This window comes from Taudactylus pleione, unplaced genomic scaffold (assembly GCF_031769625.1).
Source record: "Taudactylus pleione unplaced genomic scaffold, aTauple2 ptg000642l, whole genome shotgun sequence".
Taxonomy (NCBI): domain Eukaryota; kingdom Metazoa; phylum Chordata; class Amphibia; order Anura; family Myobatrachidae; genus Taudactylus; species Taudactylus pleione.
Genome location: NW_028285044.1, coordinates 1,330,149 through 1,348,689, shown reverse-complemented (window position 1 = coordinate 1,348,689; position 18,541 = coordinate 1,330,149). Strand labels below are relative to the sequence as shown.

At 46.2% G+C, this 18,541-nt stretch overlaps 1 protein-coding gene across 3 annotated transcripts in view; it reads left to right on the top strand.

Annotated features, from left to right (window-relative positions):
• The window catches only part of PLA2G6 (phospholipase A2 group VI), a 114,860-nt gene that overhangs the window by 79,398 nt on the left and 16,921 nt on the right, over positions 1 to 18,541 (top strand). For all 3 annotated transcript variants that reach the window (XM_088455044.1, XM_088455042.1, XM_088455043.1), the window contains exons 12-13: positions 259 to 409; positions 4,994 to 5,130. In XM_088455044.1, the coding sequence (XP_088311170.1) occupies positions 259 to 409; positions 4,994 to 5,130 (288 nt within the window). The remainder of the gene's footprint in view (positions 1 to 258; positions 410 to 4,993; positions 5,131 to 18,541) is intronic.

The window sequence follows — 18,541 nt, the reverse complement described above, 5'->3', positions numbered from 1 at the left end:
AGGATAAGTGACATGGGGCTTTTTGTAGAACCACAATTTCTATATGACAACTGCTGTATAGAAAGTTAAATCTGGTCCAGCCATTCACATAGCTGTATTCCTGCGACTATATTCTTTTATATCATTGTGGAACTGTGTGATTTCCGTTTTGAAATACTGTTTCTGGTTAAGAGATTCAGAAGTACCTGATCATATTCTTTGCCAAGAACTTTTTGATGGATATTTTTTCTTTACCAAATGTTTGCCTTTTTCCGGCAGGAAAGTCCATGGAGTACCTCCGCTGTTTGTACTTCCGTATGAAGAATGAGGTTTTTCGTGGCTCAAGACCATATGAGTCTGGGCCTTTAGAAGACTTCTTAAAAAGGGAATTTGGGGAACAAACTAAGATGACAGATGTGAAGTACCCCAAGTGAGTGTGCATTATTTTTATAAAATGTTAGTCCTACATCATAAACTGCTGTTACGTATACTGTATTTGGTACTTTCTTTTATCCCAGCATTGGTCTCACTTTATTCTCCTGTTATCTCATATGCCTGTTTATCTATTTGTGATTATATTTATTTTATTATTTTCCTAGTTATTTACCTTATCTTTTAACTGTCATCAGTTCCTATGCCTCCCAATTTCATATTTATATGTCTCAAATGTCCTACGACTCCCTCGTTTCTCTGCTCACATTTATTCTGTCTTCCCTCTTGCAAAGTTACCATGACTATAATTCCTAGATGTAGTCGCTAATCCCCCTTCTCCATTCCTTTTTGTTATTTTCCGCATTTTTCTTTCAGCAGTAGGGAGACAGGAGATGGGTTATGTTTCTCCCTGGGAGGTAGGGCATTGGGAAAAAGAAGACTTCACATACAATCCTCTGTTCTTCTGATCCTCTTCCTCTCTTTTTCAGCAGTGTGGCACAGGAAGCTATGGTCTTTGCTCTTACTTACATTTATTGCTTGCACTATGAGGGACAGTTTTTTCCCCCCAATCCTTCTCTGCCCTCAACTTCAGCCAGTGAACAAATTAATATTGGGTAGGCCAGGGATGTCAAAATCAAAATACCAACTGGGCCGAATATTCAAGGTCTAAGAGTGTGTGGGACGCAAAAAAAAAAAGTCTTATATGCAATTTTGTAAGGGTTATTATTAATAAAAACCAATGCAGTGTCCCCTGTAGTAGTGCCCCTTATGCAATGCCCCCTGTATTAGAGCCCCTTATGCAATGCCCCTGTATTAGAGCCCCTTATGCAATGCCACTGTAGTTGTGCCCATTATACAGTGCCTCCTGTATAAGAGCCCCTTATGCTGTGCCCCCTTTATAAGAGCCCCTTATGCAATTCCCTATGTATCAGAGCCCCTTATGCAGTGCCCCCATTAGTGCCCATTATGCAGTGCCCATTATGCAGTGCCCCCAGTAATGCCCCTTATTCAATGCCCCCTGTATTAGAGCCCCTTACGCAGGGCCCCAGTAGTGTCCATTATGCAATACCCCTTATGCAGAGCCCCCATTAATGCCCCTAGTAGTGCCCCTTATGCTGTGCCCCAGTAATGCCCATAGTAGTGCACCTTATGTTGTTCCCCCAGTAATGCCCCTAGTAGTGTCCCCAGTAATGCCCCTTATGCTGTGCCCCCTCACAGTATAGAATAGACCCCACTCCCCTGTGCAGTACTTACCTCTCTCTTACTTACCTCTCTTCACACTGGGCACCGCTCCCACGTAGACATTGCCGCTGACTGGATCTAACTAGATCCAGCAGGACAGGCTACTCTCATTGCGGGTGACCCGTGAACTGCATCACTGGGAACGCTGGCCTCTGAAGCGATCAGAGGCTTCTTTAGTCTCTGATCGCTTCAGAGACCAGCGTTCCAAATGTTGAATAGAGTAAACACAAATATTATGTGGCTCAGCTCAGCTCTGATTGCAGCAGGGGTGACTGGGCCACATAATATATGTATTTGGGCCCACACTCTTTGGCCGCATAAAATGTTTCTGTGGGCTGTGAGTTTGACATGCCTGGGGTAGACTGTGGTAAAAAATGCTAAGTTATTACTATGTACCCCTGCAGCACCAACTTTTTCTTGTCCCGTTTTCACCACTACACTTCTATGCAGGGATGCCAGAATGGCTGCTATGCTCTCCCTGACATTCCAGGGACATATGGAAGCGGGATTTATTTATTGTTTTTTTATTTTTTTATTACGTTTTTTTTTTAAATTAATTTTTAATTATGGAAGGCAACATTGTGCATTTCTATTTGGGAACAATGAATGTGTCATAGAAGCTGCCTATGAATGTGTGAATATTCAAAAGGCATCTCCTAGTTGGCTGCCTTTTGAGGAGTGCAGAGCCATTAAGGTCTTCAACAATTCTGTAGCACCTTTAGGAGAACCGCTGATTTCCTCATTGAGACTGATCCTTTTGTTTTATTAGTACACTAAATCAGTCCCTGAATATTCAATGCTTTCAGGACCAAGGTAAACCACATTATTCTTTTTTTCCCCAGATGAGCTCTTCAATACATATAGTGTCAAGGGGATTGGAGGACCCAGACAAAAGCGTTTGTGCCTCATGGTTTTAAAGCACTTTTTCTCCAGGAGATTTGGAGTCCCGGGAAATACTCCCCACAGCTGTGGACCCTCCCGTTTCATGGAAATTTAGGAGAACCATGATTTCTCTCTTCTGCATGCCTTTACTTTGCATGTCTTCATTTCTTTGTACTCTTGGGCAAGAAGTGCAATGAAAAGAACACAATAAAAATAAATGAATCAAACCTATGGCACTATACTTCAAAGCATCATCGGTCAATGATAAGTCACCAACTTACATAAATGTACATGAATAAGAAAAAACAACCTCACTTGCGCTATGAATTGTTCCAGCAGCTGATAAAGTCCTTATAGATAATGTCCAGTTTTCTCCAATAGTATGGTCCAAAACATGCAATTCGGATAAAAAAAAATAAATACACAATTGTGTAATATTGCTGAGATAAAAAAAAAAGGTAAAAATGCCCCAAAGGTTATATGGAAACAGGTGTAAAAGTCCTCTCCAAAGTTCAGGAAGTCCCCCTGCCGTATGGTATCCCCAGGACGTGAGTAGAAATTCACACTTTGATGATTCTTACATTTATGCGGACTTTGGTCATTGTGAGACACCCTCTGTAATATGGTGACCATTGAGTGAACAACAGAAGGCTTTAAAGAAACCTTTATGTGCATTTAATCCCTTGAACAAAATGCAAGTGAGTCTGTTTTTTTCTTATTCATGTACAAGAAGTGGGATGGTTGTTAGTGAGACGATGTAGACCTCTAATTTGGTGATTAGGCCAGCTTTTGCTAAACTTTCACTTGGGGAGAAAAACTCTTGATGAGGTTCCTCACCCAGAGTGGTTTTCCTCTAATATTTTTGGCGTGTTCTTTTACATTATGGACACATCCGTTGTATCCACCAGGTTGGTGGACAGATCTTTCATGTGAAAAATGGGAAATATTATCAAGGACCCTGCAAGTGGTGAGACTTCCTTTCTTCCTCAGAACAAACCAAATGTGTTAATTTCCATCAAAGGAGCTTGTTTCCCTCTTTGGCTCCAAACATGGGTCTAATCCTTAAGATGTAAGGGGAAGCACTGCCCAAAATGAAGCTTTTGGGCTTCCAAACCGGTGATCATATAGACTTCTTACAGCTGTAATTCCTCCTGACTAACAGCTAGGACCTGGGTTCAGTCCATTCAGTCCATTAGGGAACTGATGGACACCATTCTGGTGTCCCTCGATATTAGAAATAATTACCCTTCATATTCTTAGTACCGTCAGTGATTCTTTCCCTTTGCTTTCCGGGTAGATTGATTCCCTTTTCAAATGCTTACTCTTAGGAGCCTATGTAGCAAAGACTGGAGAGAGATAAAGTTGTGAGAGATAAAGCACTAACCAATCAGCTTCTAACTTACTTTTTACAAGCTATGTTTGAAAAATGACAGGTGGGAGCTGATTGGTTAATACTTTTTCTCTCACAATTTTATCTCTCGTCAAGCTTTGATAGAGGCCCCTTAGTAATTGTCAGCTACACTGGGATTTTACATTGTCCATCTCATATCTGACTGATATCCTAAATCAACTAATCCAAAAAGCTGGTGATTCATTATCTCTAGCTTACTTCCCACCTCTTGGACTCTCATGAAGAAGAAACCCAAATAATTTCTAGCACCAACAGTTTTCATGGTGTACCTGGGTATTATCTTCAGTTTACTATTTACAAGAGCTAATACCGCCACTTCCACAACCTGCACAGTGCCTTTGCTACACCCTGCAAGAAGGAGGTGGGGACTATGATGAACTCTGGAGCAAGTGTCATATACTGTATGCAGTTTTATATACCCTCCAATTAAAAATGGATGTCTAAGATTCTGGAACAGGTCTCTTGGGTTCTTGAGAGTTCCTTTTGTCTTTCTCACAGGGTGGGTGCCTCCCTGAGGTCACCACAGTCAGGGTTACGTGGTCTCCTTCAGAGTCCATCTTACTAATTAATAAATTGAAACTTAGGGTTATCATATTGTTTCTTCATTCTAACCTAAGATTGTCTCTGGTTTCCAGCTCTTTCTATGTGCGCATTGTCTGCAGACCTGTCTGTCCAGGGCTGTGTATTCCATTATTCGCATACCCTGATTGTCCATTTGCGAAGGCCATAGATGGGAATTAATTAACTTCTGAAAGGTGAAAGACTAAGTAGTGAATGTGACTTATTCTGTGCAGTGGTATCCAAGTCACATGTACAGACAAGCAGTATATAAGGCACCACCACAATGCTTTTGCATGTTTATATATGGGATGACAAAAGAGCTACTGTGTATCTGTAGCTGCCTATCCAACAGAATATTTGCACCAATTTCTGCAACTCTCACTTATATTTCTAATTCCTCTAACTTTCTGCTAGTAGTATGTTCCTTTACTCTCTAGTTACCTTTTATTCACTCTATCTTTTACCTCACACCTTCCTTCTTCCCAGAGTCATGGTAACTGGAACAATGTCGGATAGGCACCCAGCCGAACTACATCTGTTCCGAAACTACGATCCTCCTGAAACAGGCAGAGATCCAACATTCAAAAGGCTCGCTTCATTCCGTCCAGTAACAAGACCAGACGGTAAAAGCACAAGTTTATTACTAATGAGAACTGCATAAACCTGACCCCTGCAGATCAGAAATTTACAGCGAGTCATTTGTTACGTACCCTATGTTTGATAGTGCATCTAACCAATGTCTAGATTTGAGAAAGATGTTATATTTGTAAAATAGAGTTTCATCTATTTTGCATATTTAACCCTTGCCAAAAATTTCCACAAGTAAGTCTCTTTAAAAAAGTGGACCCACTAGGCATATGGTAATTTCCACTGGTTCCTTTGGTGTGCACAGACTTAGGGGTAAATTTACTAAGAATCTTGTCATGTCAATCACGGGTGCCATTTTTTTTTTTTACAACTGGCAAATTTACTAAAGGCAATCTCGGGTGAGAAACTCTCTGCAAAACACGGGGGAAAACGCAAATAGAAATAAATACACCATCGGCAAAGCTTGCAGGTACTTTCCATAGACAGGAATACCACACGGGAATTTACCAAGAATCGTGATTATAATCATGGGTGTAATTTTAGCAAACTCTGGGCCTGATTCAGCAAGGAATGCAAAGGAGAGAATGCACACACTTGGCCAATGTTTTTGCACTGCGCATGCGCGAACTAGCCAGTGCGATCAAGTTATAGTACGCAGACTACACGCCGTGTGTAAGCAGAACCTTCCGAAATGGATTGACAGGAAGTGCCATTTGTGGGTGGTGACGGGGAGTGGTCAAGCGAACGCAGGCATTATAACGCCATTATAGGGGCGTGCATAATTAAGGCAGAGCGGCGGCTTATGCAGCCATACCGTAAGCTGTACACAGGAAGCGGCCAAAATCCTGCGGCAGGTCAGGTCAACCACTATTATGCTAATGGTTCCGATGGTTCTCGATGTTTACGCTATCTTGCATGCTGATCAGGCTGTGAGTAAAGGGAGATGGACGGCTTACTATGGGGCTGGGCGTCTGCAACTTGTGCTGCGGTGTCTGTGTGTATGCATTGATTAGCATAGTCTCACAGCTATCAGGTGCTTTTTAAATAGACTACCTCCTGAGCTGCATGTTTAGAAGAAACATACACAGATCAGTGTGATCCGTGTGTGTTTCTGCCTGTAAATAACGAAAAAAAGGGTCACATTTAAAAAAAAAAACTGACGGGTTTCCCCCCAAAAGCATAACAAGCCATGTGCTCTGTGAGCCAGTCCTGGTTCTAAAAATATGGGGGACACAATGTGTAGGGGTCCCCCCGTATTTTATGAACCAGCACTAGGCTCTGTGAGCTGGTCCTGGTTTTAAAAATCCGGATAAAAGTTGGGTGAAGTTCCCCATTTCTTTAAAACCAGCACCAGGCTCAAACTAGTTGGAGTGTAATGCCACAGTCAGGGGACCCTTTCACTTGGTCCCCTGGCCAAAGCATTAACACCCCAAACTAGTCAGCCCAGGCCAAGGATCCCAGGGAAGATGGAAACCCCCCCCCAATAAAAGGGTCCCCCCTCTTCTGAGCACCCCAGGCCTGGGCTTTAGCCCGGGGCTCTTCCCTGCACCCCTGGCCGGTGGGTGCAGGGGTAATAGTGATAATCCTAAATGTATACAATTTTTTCTCCTTCATGCACTAGGGGACACTGGAGCTCAAGACACTGGGGTATAGACGGTGGTAGAGTAGAGCTTGGCACTCTAAATAATTTAGAAGCGTGACTGGCTATGCCCCATCAGCCCCAGTTTAGAAATTGTGCCCGAGAGAGCCGGTGCACTGTGGGCTGTCTCCTGTCCCTTTAGTATTTTCTTTATTTTAAATTTTATTTTACAAACCTTTTTCCAGTGAGGACAGGCAGGCTGCGGACTGCGGCAGTCCGCACTGGGAGCCGACGGAAAGGGACCGCCACGCCTACTGCAGCCTGTGTCTGATGCACTGAGTGGGGGGCATTTGCTTTAAAACGCACCTGTCTCTGTGAGGCCCGCCACAGCTGAAACTGCTTGTGTTCAGGTTCCTCACCAGCCCCCCTGAGCCCAGCATCCTGGCCACAGCAGTTAACTGTGAGTATTACAACCCTCCTGAGTAGCAGGAGCGCTGGAGAAAGACTGGGCTCAATGACAGCGTGCTCTTATGCAGCTTTCACACAGGGTGACTGCAGCTAACCCCATCCCCCCTCCACCCGATAGTAGTGGGTGGAAGAGAGCATTACTTACAGTCAGTAACTGGCTGTTAAATTTGTAGCTGGGCTTAGCGACAGCAGGGTCTGTCACTATATTACGGTCCCCGCTATACAGAGAGGAGACTTCCTCTCCGGTTGGCGTTAACCCGCTCGCTGGCGCCGCCATTTCCTATCCCAAGCTACCCCTTCAGTTTGCAACAACGCTGCGGGTTAGTTATATTGTCACAGCTGTAGCGGTCATAACAGCAGTGTGACAGCCGCGATAGTCACCTGCTATCCTCCTCTATATTCAGAGAGGGAGACCGCCATGTCCCGCTGCACCCATAGCAGGGAGTTTGCCTCGCTAGCAGCGGTAAGTCTCCCGTTAGGAAGGGGGAGTGGACTTCACAGTTGTGGTCCCCCCTGCTTCGGCCATTACATTGGTGTCGGCGCAAGTTCCGGGCTGGAGGCGGAGCTTAGCGGTGGCACGGGCATGCCAGTAACCTGCTCGGAGCCTTCCGCTATACTTTAACATTCGCTGTAAATGGCAGCTATCTGAGGTATCGTCCTTAGCAGTGTCAGTGCTGTGTGATGCATAATTGTGACTGCTATTGTCACTCCAAACTAGGTCCTTCCCTGTCTCAATCGGGTTGGGACAGGCTAGTAACAATGTTGCCTATGTGGATATGGTCCCATGTGTCACCAATATTTAATGTGTGGGCCAATATATATATCAGTATATATACTAATATTAAAGCTGCATTTCAAATATGCAGCACAGATGGTGTAATGGTGGCATTACTGCTTCCCAGCGCTGAGATCATGGGTGCTCGCTGCGGCAGCACATATACTAAAATTGGAACGAATTAGCATCGCCCCTGCGAGCCCAGGGAGCAAGGATGACACACATTCGTGAAGCGTTCCATATTGGTTCCCACTATAAACCTTCTGCGTGGAGTTTATATGTTCTCCCTGTGCTTGAGTGGGTTCCTCCGGGTACTCCGGTTTCCTCCCACACTCCCAAAAAAGATACTAGTAAGTTAATTGGCTCACAACAAAGAATTAGCCTAATGTGTAAGATAAGCGAGGCATACGTATATAGGTTACCATAACCATGATAGAGTATGCAGATGTTTATATGTTTCTCTTTTGTGCTCACTTCTGCAGCACATGCATAAGGTTTGGAGTGGGTTTCAATAGCCCAGGGAGTGATAGTGTAGGTGTCTCTACGTGCTAGGCCTCAGGATCTACAACCTTACTCTGTGATAAGCAATTTGGATTCCTACGAGAAGGTTGATCCTTACCTATTCATCTTTATGGAAAAACTGGCATGGTGCATGGAGGAGGCTCCGCTTCTGTCAGCAATTCAAGACGGTATATATATATATATATATATATATATATATATATATATATATATATATATATAATGTGTGTGTCCTGTGGCTATCTTGTAGATAAATGTATATAAAGATATGTAAGTACATGTGTGTTCCTGGGGCACTGTTGTCCAGGTACAGTGGTAGCAGGCTGTGCTAATGCTGAAACGCTGAGCTAGAATGAAGCTAAGTGAGAGACGTCTTCCATGCAGTGTACAGACATTCTGCCTCACAACTCTTTGGCATATCTGATACGCCCTATCTTGGGGCCTATTGTTATTACATACTGCAGTAATCTCGCTCAAAAAAAAAATAAAAGCCTTTGACCACTCTACGCTGAGCTCGCCGATCTAGTCTGATCTTGGAACTTTGCTTGATTAGTACTTGGTTGGAAGTCCACTTAGGAATACCAGGGGCTACGCAATATTTCTAAATTCCATTACGTATATATTATGTATATACATAGATACACTATAACAAGAAATAGACTTCTCATGTAAGATAATCTGTAATTATAATTAAATAATAATTATTATATAATATTGGGGGGAATATATTTATATTCTCTATTGTGTGTGTGTATATACATTCCTAATAAAGCAATCTCAGGTAAGGTCATAGAGTGCATTTTTGTATTACCTAAATGTCTCCACTAACAGTTCTGCTAGTTTTCTACTGCTTTTTACTGCCACATCTCCAGGCTAAAGTCCGAGCTGTAGATCTTTGGGTCTTAAACCACCTACGGAACTTTTTGCTGCTCTTCATACCGGACGAGGCTAGTTGCTTCGAGATGAGAAAGGTCAGTGAAATTCTACAAAGCGTCCGGGGGGCTTTGGGTCGTTCACAGGTAAGCAGGCTTCCCCCACTAATGCCTCGGAGCAATACTCCTGATAATGCATACCTGACATTACACAGCCATTATTACTCCCTCCCACACCCTAGCGGCTGTCCTAGCAGCAACCCGCCCTATTTTGGTACCCGTTCACTTCAGTTGGCTCCCCCACCTTAGAGCTTTCACAATGTGTGGGTCCATAGTCCTAACACAGCTATATTCCTCCTTTCCGGAGAGATACGTTGTCTGTCTTCATGGCTGTTGTTTGTATCTCATTACCATCTTCCAGAGATCTTGTCACGGATAGGTGTGATCATTGTGGGCTGAGGTTTCGACACACATTGGAGTCGATGGTTCCAGTCTTCTGGAAGGCAATTCCCTCGTGGTCATAGCTCACTGGGCTAATGTAGCCATTCTCTACATATGAGATCTCAGGTTCTAATCCCAGTTTAAGAAGGAGTTTTCTTGTACACTTCTAGGAGCGTTAATACACATCTGAGGAGACAGTCATTCTCGGAAAGGAATTGTTCTCTAATTCCACTTTCTGCTAGGTGGAGAACGGTAGTTTTATTCTCAGGTCGCAGGGTTAGCTCGCAGTGATGCTTCTTGGTTGTCGCTTGTTTGGAGGCCTTCTCCTGATTCATCTCTTAAGATGTACTACGGATTGCGACGCTTTTACACTCAAATCTGTTGGGGTTCGGCTGCATTCTGGACTCAGGTGCCTAAATGGGCTAGTGCACATATTCTTCTGGGACAGCAATGTTTCCACGATAGAGGCCTTGCTATGTTTTACTGTCTTTACTCCCTTCTTATTTCCAGGGATTTTAACAGGTGTATTACAGTTCGTCCATGGCTTGTAGACACGAACTCTCCACCTTTTCTAGGGTACCTACAGGATTGTCCTCCTAGTGATATATCCTCACTGTCTACAGAGTGCTTTCCTATATTGGTAGTCTTGCAGATGGCTCGTGTCTATTAGCTAGCTCTTCATCTGAAAAGGTATCCTGGTTGTTTTCATATGAGGTTTGGGCCAGGAAGCTGGTTCCGACTTTGCACTTCCATCAAGTTTGGAAGTCATCTGTCATTTGGGGTTATGCTGTGGTTTTTCTTTTCCGCTGTTCCCAAGGGTTGGCTGCTGTTCCAGGCGAGGTGGATGCCGGTGTTCGCCTAGGCTCTCTGAAGGGTTCAAGTTGCTGTCTTATCCATCTGTTTCCAGAATGGGTTGTCCTGCTATCTCATCCTCTCCAAGCCATCTGTGGGATCTCCATTTTTTGGGATTTCTACGGTCTAACCCTTCTACTGGTTGAAAACCTCCTAGTTATATGGACCTCAACGATGGTCCAGGACAACTGTTCTGTACTTGGCTGGCCTTCATGTATAATCTTGCTAGAGAAGTCTTTGGACTGGATCAGCTCTGTATATGTATATATGTCTGTATAATTTAGGCATATCTATATATATTTTGATGCCTCGCAGTGCTGGTTTTTCTACTGTCAGCGGCTGTTGCTTCTTCCTTTTAAAGGAACAATCTGGTAAGGTTTTCTCGAGTTTTGTTCTTGTGATGCTTCCCTTCTCCTACGGATGCTGGTTGGTGATGTCTGCTACCAAGGGTCTGGTTAGGTCTGTTCAGCTGAGCCTACCATCGGTCCGGTTGATCTGTTTCAGCTGAGCTTACAATTCTGACGTTTTCTCATCTGCTGCTGTTCCATTCGACTTATGCTGTCTGTTGTGGAATTTTCTGTGGCTGTGCAGCAAGGAGTTCTGATTTTCTTCTGTGCTCTACGACACTTGCTCCTCAGCTCTTTCTTTTCTATTGGGCCTACGGTTCTTGGCGGTCCATGTTAGGTTTGGCTGTGGGGTCAGCTAGATCCCAGCGCTTCCCACCCGGTGGGCTAGCTTTGGGACGTCCGCAGTGTCTTGCGCTACAGTGTCCCCTAGTGGATGAAGGAGAAAACAGGATTTTGGTACTTACCGGTAAATCCGTTTCTCCGATTCCACTGGGGACACTGGACGCCCACCCAGCGCTGCTTCCTGCCACCCCATTTGTCTGTTCTAGTTCTATTGCACTTGTTTGCATTATGTGTTTGTGTGACTGCATGTGTTCTCTGCAGTGGGTTCCTCCGGTCTGTGGACTTCTCCTTCTCATCGTCTTCCTGTAGGCCTCCGTCTCCTCTATGGCTCAGTTTTTTAGCTGGGGCTGATGGGGCATAGAGGGAGAGGAGCGAGTTACACTTCTAAATTATTTAAAGTGCCAGGCTCTACTCTACCACTGTCTATACCCCAGTGTCTTGAGCTCCAGTACCCCCTGTGGAATCGGAAAAATGGATTTACTGGTAAGTACCAAAATCCTGTATTTTTACAGTGTGACTACGGTGCCAGCACGCCTGCCCTTTGGCACTTGTGGAACTACAAGTGCCAACAGGCGGCCTGCATCGGTACCCCCACTGTAATAAGTATAGTAAAAAATCCTCAGGAGACACACACCGTAGAAAATAAAAGTTCATTACACACAAACACACACTATACTCAGCTTGTCCCCGGTGTTTGGTCCCCTTGTCCAGTAGAAATCCCAGATTATCCCTAAAATAAAAAAATACCTACCTCCTGGTGCAGGTTGGTCCTCTTCTCCAGTAGAATCCCGGCCATAAAACAAAACAAACCAACTCTCCTGGACCATTTCCACATACATCTCTTCCTCAGCAAGTGACTGAAACCTCGTGGGTTACGTCACTTGACGGGCCGCCAGCCAATCAGAGGCTGCACTAGAGTAAATGGCCACTGATTGGCCTGGCTGTCAATCCTTTATAATTTTCAGCCTCAACCCTGTTTGGCTATTAATCTGTCCTTGCCCAGAACTCTATCAGTTAGTAGCAGCTCATTCTCAGGAAAGCTGAGCCTGGTACCCAGAGTGCCATAGCGGGAGAGTCTCAAGAGGTATAACAATCCTCAGATTAGAGGTAACAGAGGTCCTGTCCAGTACTAGCTGGGGTTCTATTCCTGATTGGATGGAGGAGACCAATTTTGTGAGCAGCATTTATAATGACACACAAGCAGTGTTAGCTTAACTTCTTAATTGTCATTGTGGGATTGCCAAACACAAAAAGAAATCAATGCTTTGCTACAGTCAAGTGTATAGTAAACCTATGTGGTATTGTTTCAGGTGTGAATATGGGGCATGTGATTTTGTGGATTAATGTAACCAGTAAAACCACATTTGTGTGTTTGTATATATCCCAGTGTATATATTGATATGTTGATGTTGAGCAAAATTCTACCAGAATGACCACTGACTGAGCATGTATTTCTTACACTGCTGTACTATTAGCGTTTTCTATCTAATATAATGACAAATGTGCCAGATATTTCAGACCTTCATTTGGTTGTTTAGCATCACTTTGCTTTTACTTTAAATCTCCTCTTTCTTCTTCAGGGTCCATAGCCTCCACAGGGAGACCTTGGGGTGGAGGTTATGTATCTGGATACCAGGCACCATGCAGTTAAAGCTTTCAGCTCCCAGAATGCACTGGTCTATCCTCCCTATACCCCCCCCCGAGCCAGAAGCACCTCCGCTTTAGTTGGTGCCCGGCCGGAGTCTGGTCACTTAATGCAGGGGCTGCTTAAGAAAATGCAGCCCCAAAAGCTACTTTTATTTTATGTATTTATTATTTTTTTTTTTACTAACTTCGGAGCGCGCAGCAACAGACTGTCCATGAGACGTCTGCGCTGCCGCTCCATCACCCCACTGGTGCCGCGACGCCAGTACTGATCTGGGGTTCTCGGCGGGCCCCTAGGGTCTGTGCTAGCCGGGCCCCGTGGGAAGCCCTGACTGCAGCCGGACGCACGGGGACAGGTAAGGCGGGTCACCGCTTGCGGTGACCCGCATATTGGCAGTCATAACTCCGGTCTCAGGGGACAGACAGGAGGTGCTGAGGGTGGTAGCAGGCCTCCATACCCAGCGCTCCACTAGACCACCAGGGAATTATTGGTGTGGGAACTAGCGTCCCAGCGGTTAATTTCAGCCAGGGGAGATGGCTTCCCGGTTTTAGCGGCTGCTCCCCTCAGCTCAGCGCGCCTTTCCACTGCGGTCTGGCTTTGCTGAGCTGTTTCCTCTAGTGGCCACGCCCCCTCTGAGGTCTTCGGCAGCCATTTTCTTGGTGGTACAGTCACAGATCTCTCATGACAGAGCGTGGTCCAGTCCCCCTGCATACCTTTCCCTTGGGTTGGTGTTTGCTGCATTATAGCCTTTCCAGACACTGAATCTGGGCAGTTGATTGTAGTGCCACTTTGCAGTATACTTTCTACATTGTATGTGACTTATGCTAGTGCTGCCTGTCTTGTCTTTTTTTCTGTCAGCATATATCTGTACCTTTCCTCTAATTCTAAATGCCCTAATACAGGTGTAGTTAAGGTGGTTCTTTTAACTCGCATATATCTATAAAAGATAATATTTGTGAGGCCTGACACATACTGTTGTGTGTTGCCGTGTGCCATACTTAGGCAAAGGATTCCTGCAGCTTACCCAAGTGTCAGGCAGGACCAGTGTTTTTTTCTTGGACTATTACCTTTAACATACAGGTGTATTCAGGGGTTTTCCTGTGCCTCACATTTATAGAACTACGTATTTGTGAGGTTTTGTCACATAACATTCATTGCACTGTGCCATATTTGGACTGTGTGCTCCTTCAGCTTACCAGGGCAAAAGACAGGACCAGTATATTGCATTCCTACTAGTATCCTACATACACGGTGGTTGCATTATACCCAGTGCCATATTGTGTGCCATTTACCCTGCAGCTAGGTCTAGCAAAGGCAGGAGTATCGACAGGCATCTGCCCCCATACTGCTATCATGCAAGGTATGGGCTGCAGGCTTAAGTGAGGAGGATTTGATAAGGGCTACATATTGCAGACCGCCTGGTTGATCCGGCAGTGATTCACCCTATGGGGCTATCACAACAGGACATAATGCCCGCTTTGGGGTTGCCACACCAGGTATCAGGCGATACAGGTACCTCCTATACCCCCATCATGGGTAGACATACTCTATAACTCAGTGCATAGTCTGATGGCTACATCTAATGCCTTTCAAACAATGTTGCAAGGTGGGAAGCCCCTACCCAGTAAACCCTTTATACGTCCTGTGTTATCGTCATATAATAATAATCATGACTTGGTACGAGTGTCAGATCCATCTTATTAATAGGAGATGACGAGCCAAGCACCCTCTGTTTAAACGGAATTGGTATGAAATACCGTCAGCCGCATGGCCGGCGGTTCGATTCCCGTCAGCGGCAGCCCGACAGAAGCAGAGTGCGACGCAGCGGAAGCCCGACAGCACTGGAAATCCCGGTCGTGGATAGGTAAGTATCCACTAACTTAACCTAACCCCCCTAACCCTCCTTAGGGGTGCCTAACCCTAACTTCCCCCCCCAAGTGCCTAACCCTAATCCCCCCTCTAAGTGTCTAACCCTAACCACCCCCTTCCCCGCTGCCTAAACCTAAGTCCCCCGGGGGGGTGCCTAACCCTAAGTCCCCCCCCGGGGGTGCCTAACCCTAACCCTCCCTCCCCCTAGCCTAACCCTAACCCTCCCGGGGGGTGCCTATCCCTAAGTCCCCCCCGGGAGCCCTAAACCTAACCCTCCCCCCCCCCCCCCGTGGCTGTCCGCTCGCGGCGCCCGGCATCAGTACGATCGTGATGCCGGGCGCCGGTCTCCCAGCGTCGGGGAAATGCGGGCGTCTATATCTAGATGCCTGGCATTTCACCCATGCCGGGATAAGACAGTCGGGAAGCCGGCTGCCGGTATTTAGGCAGTCGGCTTCCCGATTGCCTCCCGTTTAAACAACAGAAAGTAGCTTCAGTAGTATTCCCTCTATCGGATCAACTAGCTGAACACATGGCTGCAGCCTGGTAAGAGGTTTCAACCACAAAAATGTATGACCTCATGTTACCCTTTTCCTGCAGCTCATTGGGCAATATGGGGAACACCCCCTGCGGTGGATTCCCATTTTCCGCATTTAATTACAAGAACTGCGTTGCCTATTACAGTTACTTCCTTAAAGGATCCTACGGTTAGGAGGGTGGAAGCTTGCCTGAAATCGATGTACTCTCTTTAGGGGTTGTTGCCCGTCCAACCAGGGCAATTGCATGGGTGGCTAATGCTATAGAGAGCTGGGCTGATGCTAGTGAGGACTCTTTTCCCTCAGAAGCTTTTAGGGATCAGATGTCTTTTGTTGCTCACATTCGAGATGAAGCTTCCTCTATTGGAGAAGCAACATTGGATGCCAGTCTCCTAGCCTCCAGAGTTTCAGTCGCAACTGTCTGCCCACCATACCCTGTGACTGCACTCATGGAAGGCAGATGCGGATTCCAAGGAAGGCCTCGAAGGATTACCAGATAATGGAGAAATCTTGTTTGGCCCTGACCTTCACAAGATTGTAACCACGTTGGCGAAAATGGCATTTCTGCCTTCAGCTACTTCTACTACAAGGCCTCGGACTACATCTTTTAAGTCCTTTCATCCTCAAAGAAAGCCAAAAGGCCAGTCTTTTCCTAGGCAGTCTGCCTCCACGAGGACACCAAACCCAGAACCAAGCAGACCTGGAACACCAGACGCCCTGCTTCTAAACCCGAGGATAAACGAACCATCTAGGGGTTCCCAGAGTGGGAGGCCGACTTCTTCGGTTCTCCCATGGCTGGTGTCTAACCACCACGGATGCTTGGATAAGAGAAGTGGTCTCACGGGTACGCCCTCTCATTTCTCAGAAGGCCTCCCCACCAGTTTCTCTACACAGGTCAGACCCGAACAAGGCCTTACAAATCCAGAAAGCTATACACTCCTTGCTGCAAGCAGGGGTAATTATGCCAGTCCCACTATCTCATCCAGGGACTGGTTATTATTCTACTCTCTTTCTGGATCAGAAGCCCATTGGGTCTCATCTGTCTATTCTCAATCTCAAATCTCTGAACAGATCCCAAAAGGTGCCAAGGTTCAGGATGGAAATCCTACGCTCTATCGTCCTAGCTATGGAGCCTGGGGAGTTTATGGTACCACTGGAGATTCAGGACACGTACCTACATGTACTTATGGCATTCTCTCACCAGCGTTATCTCCAGTTTGCTATACAGCAATATTTCAAATTTCAGGCTCTGCCCTTGGGACTGTCCACAGCTCCACGTGTGTTTACCAAAATGATGGCTACCATGGCGGCCCACCTGCGTGGTCTGGGTATCCGACTACTACTACCATATCTGGATGACCTCCTTCTCTTAACAGGTTCCCCAGAGGTGCTTTAAAGCCATCTACAGCTAACCATTACTTTCCTTCACAAGCACGGATGGGTAATTAAATGGAAAAAGTCCTCCCTGAATCCCTCAATGATTCATTTAGGAGCACGGCTGGATTCTCTGGATCAGAGAATGTTTCTGACATCAGGCAAGATCTCCACACTTGAATCCCAGAACCTGTTTTGTCGCCGAGTGTCGACAGAACAGGTTCTGGGATTCATGGTGTCCACCTTCGACATGGTGGAATATGCTCGGTTCCATTCCAGGCCTTTGTAAAGGCTGGTCCTTTCCAGGTGGAGCGGGTTACCCATTGGATCGGAGCTCAGATGATGGTGCTCTCTCCGGAGGTGCGTCTGTCCCTCTCTTGGTGGCTACAGACATCTCATCTAACCAAGGGTCACCCCTGTTGGATCCAGGACTGTATACTCCTAACGACGGACGCCAGTCTCCGGGGAAGGGACGCAGTGACCGGTCTTTTAGGTGGAGGCTGTGTACAGGGCCCTCATGATGGCAAAGCACATTCTTCACGGAAAGCCCGTGCAGGTACAGTCCGACAACACCACCACAGTGGCTTACATCAGCCATCAGGGAGGCACTCCAAGTCGGGCAGCAATGAAAGAAGTGTCACGCATTCTGCCATGGGCAGAATCTCATCTCCCACCCATTTCGGCAGTGTTCATTTCGGGAGTTCTCAATTGGAAAGCGAACTTCCTCAGCCGTCACAACGTGCATCTAGGGGAATGGTCTCTTTACCAAGAGGTGCTTCAACTCCTAGTGGACAAATGGGGTCTAACAGAGGTGGACCTCATGGCCTTTCGACACAATCACAAGTTACCAGTGTACGGGTCCAGAACAAGAGATGCCGAAGCAAGCCTAGTGGATTCTCTGTTAGTGATATGGACCTTCCTGTTTGCATACCTATTTCCACCAGTCTCCCTGCTACCTCTGGTTCTTTGGAAGTTCAAGCAAGATGTAGGCACTGTCCTGGTGGCTCCAGCTTGGCCCAGACATCATTGGTACTCAGATCTTCGGAGTCTCTCCATCGACACTCCGTTTCTGCTGCCTCATAAGGGTCTTTGCCTTTACCCGGATCTGGATCGTCTGTCTTTGATGGCGTGGCTCTTGAGACATACCTCCTAAGGTCCAAAGGATTCTCTAGATCGGTCATCAATGCGATGCTTAGAGCGCCAGGATCTACCACAGAGTGCGGCATAAGTACTTCCAGTGGTGTCATACAAGAGATTTACGGCCCTTAGGTGTTTCCAATTTCCAGCATACTGGCATTCCTTCAGGCTGGATTGAATCTCAGCCTACACCTGGCCTCATTAAAAGTGCATGTCTCTGCACTATCTGTGTGGTTACAACGTAAAATTTCTCCGCTTCCGGATGTCCGCACCTTCCGCCAGCGTGTCCTCCGAATTCAACCTCCCTTTGTCCCCTCCTGTGGCTCCTTGGGATTGGCATTAGTTCTTCGGGCCCTCCAGGGTCTTCCATTTGAACCACTAGATTCTGTGGAACGTAAGTTATTGACAGCTAAGACTCTTTTTCTCCAGGCTATTGCATCTGCCAAGAGGGTGTCAGAATTGGGAGCGCTCTCCTGTTGTCCTCCCTTTCTGATATTTCACCAGGACAGACCGGTACTTTGTACTCGCCCTGAGTTCCTTCCTAAAGTGGTTTCTAATCTAATCAGGAAATTATAGTACTGGCCTTTCTATCACCAGACCTCTCGGCAGGTGAGGCCTCATTGGATGTAGTCCGCGCCCTCAGGATTTATGTGGACCGTACCAGTTCTCTTTGGAAAACAGACTCCTTGT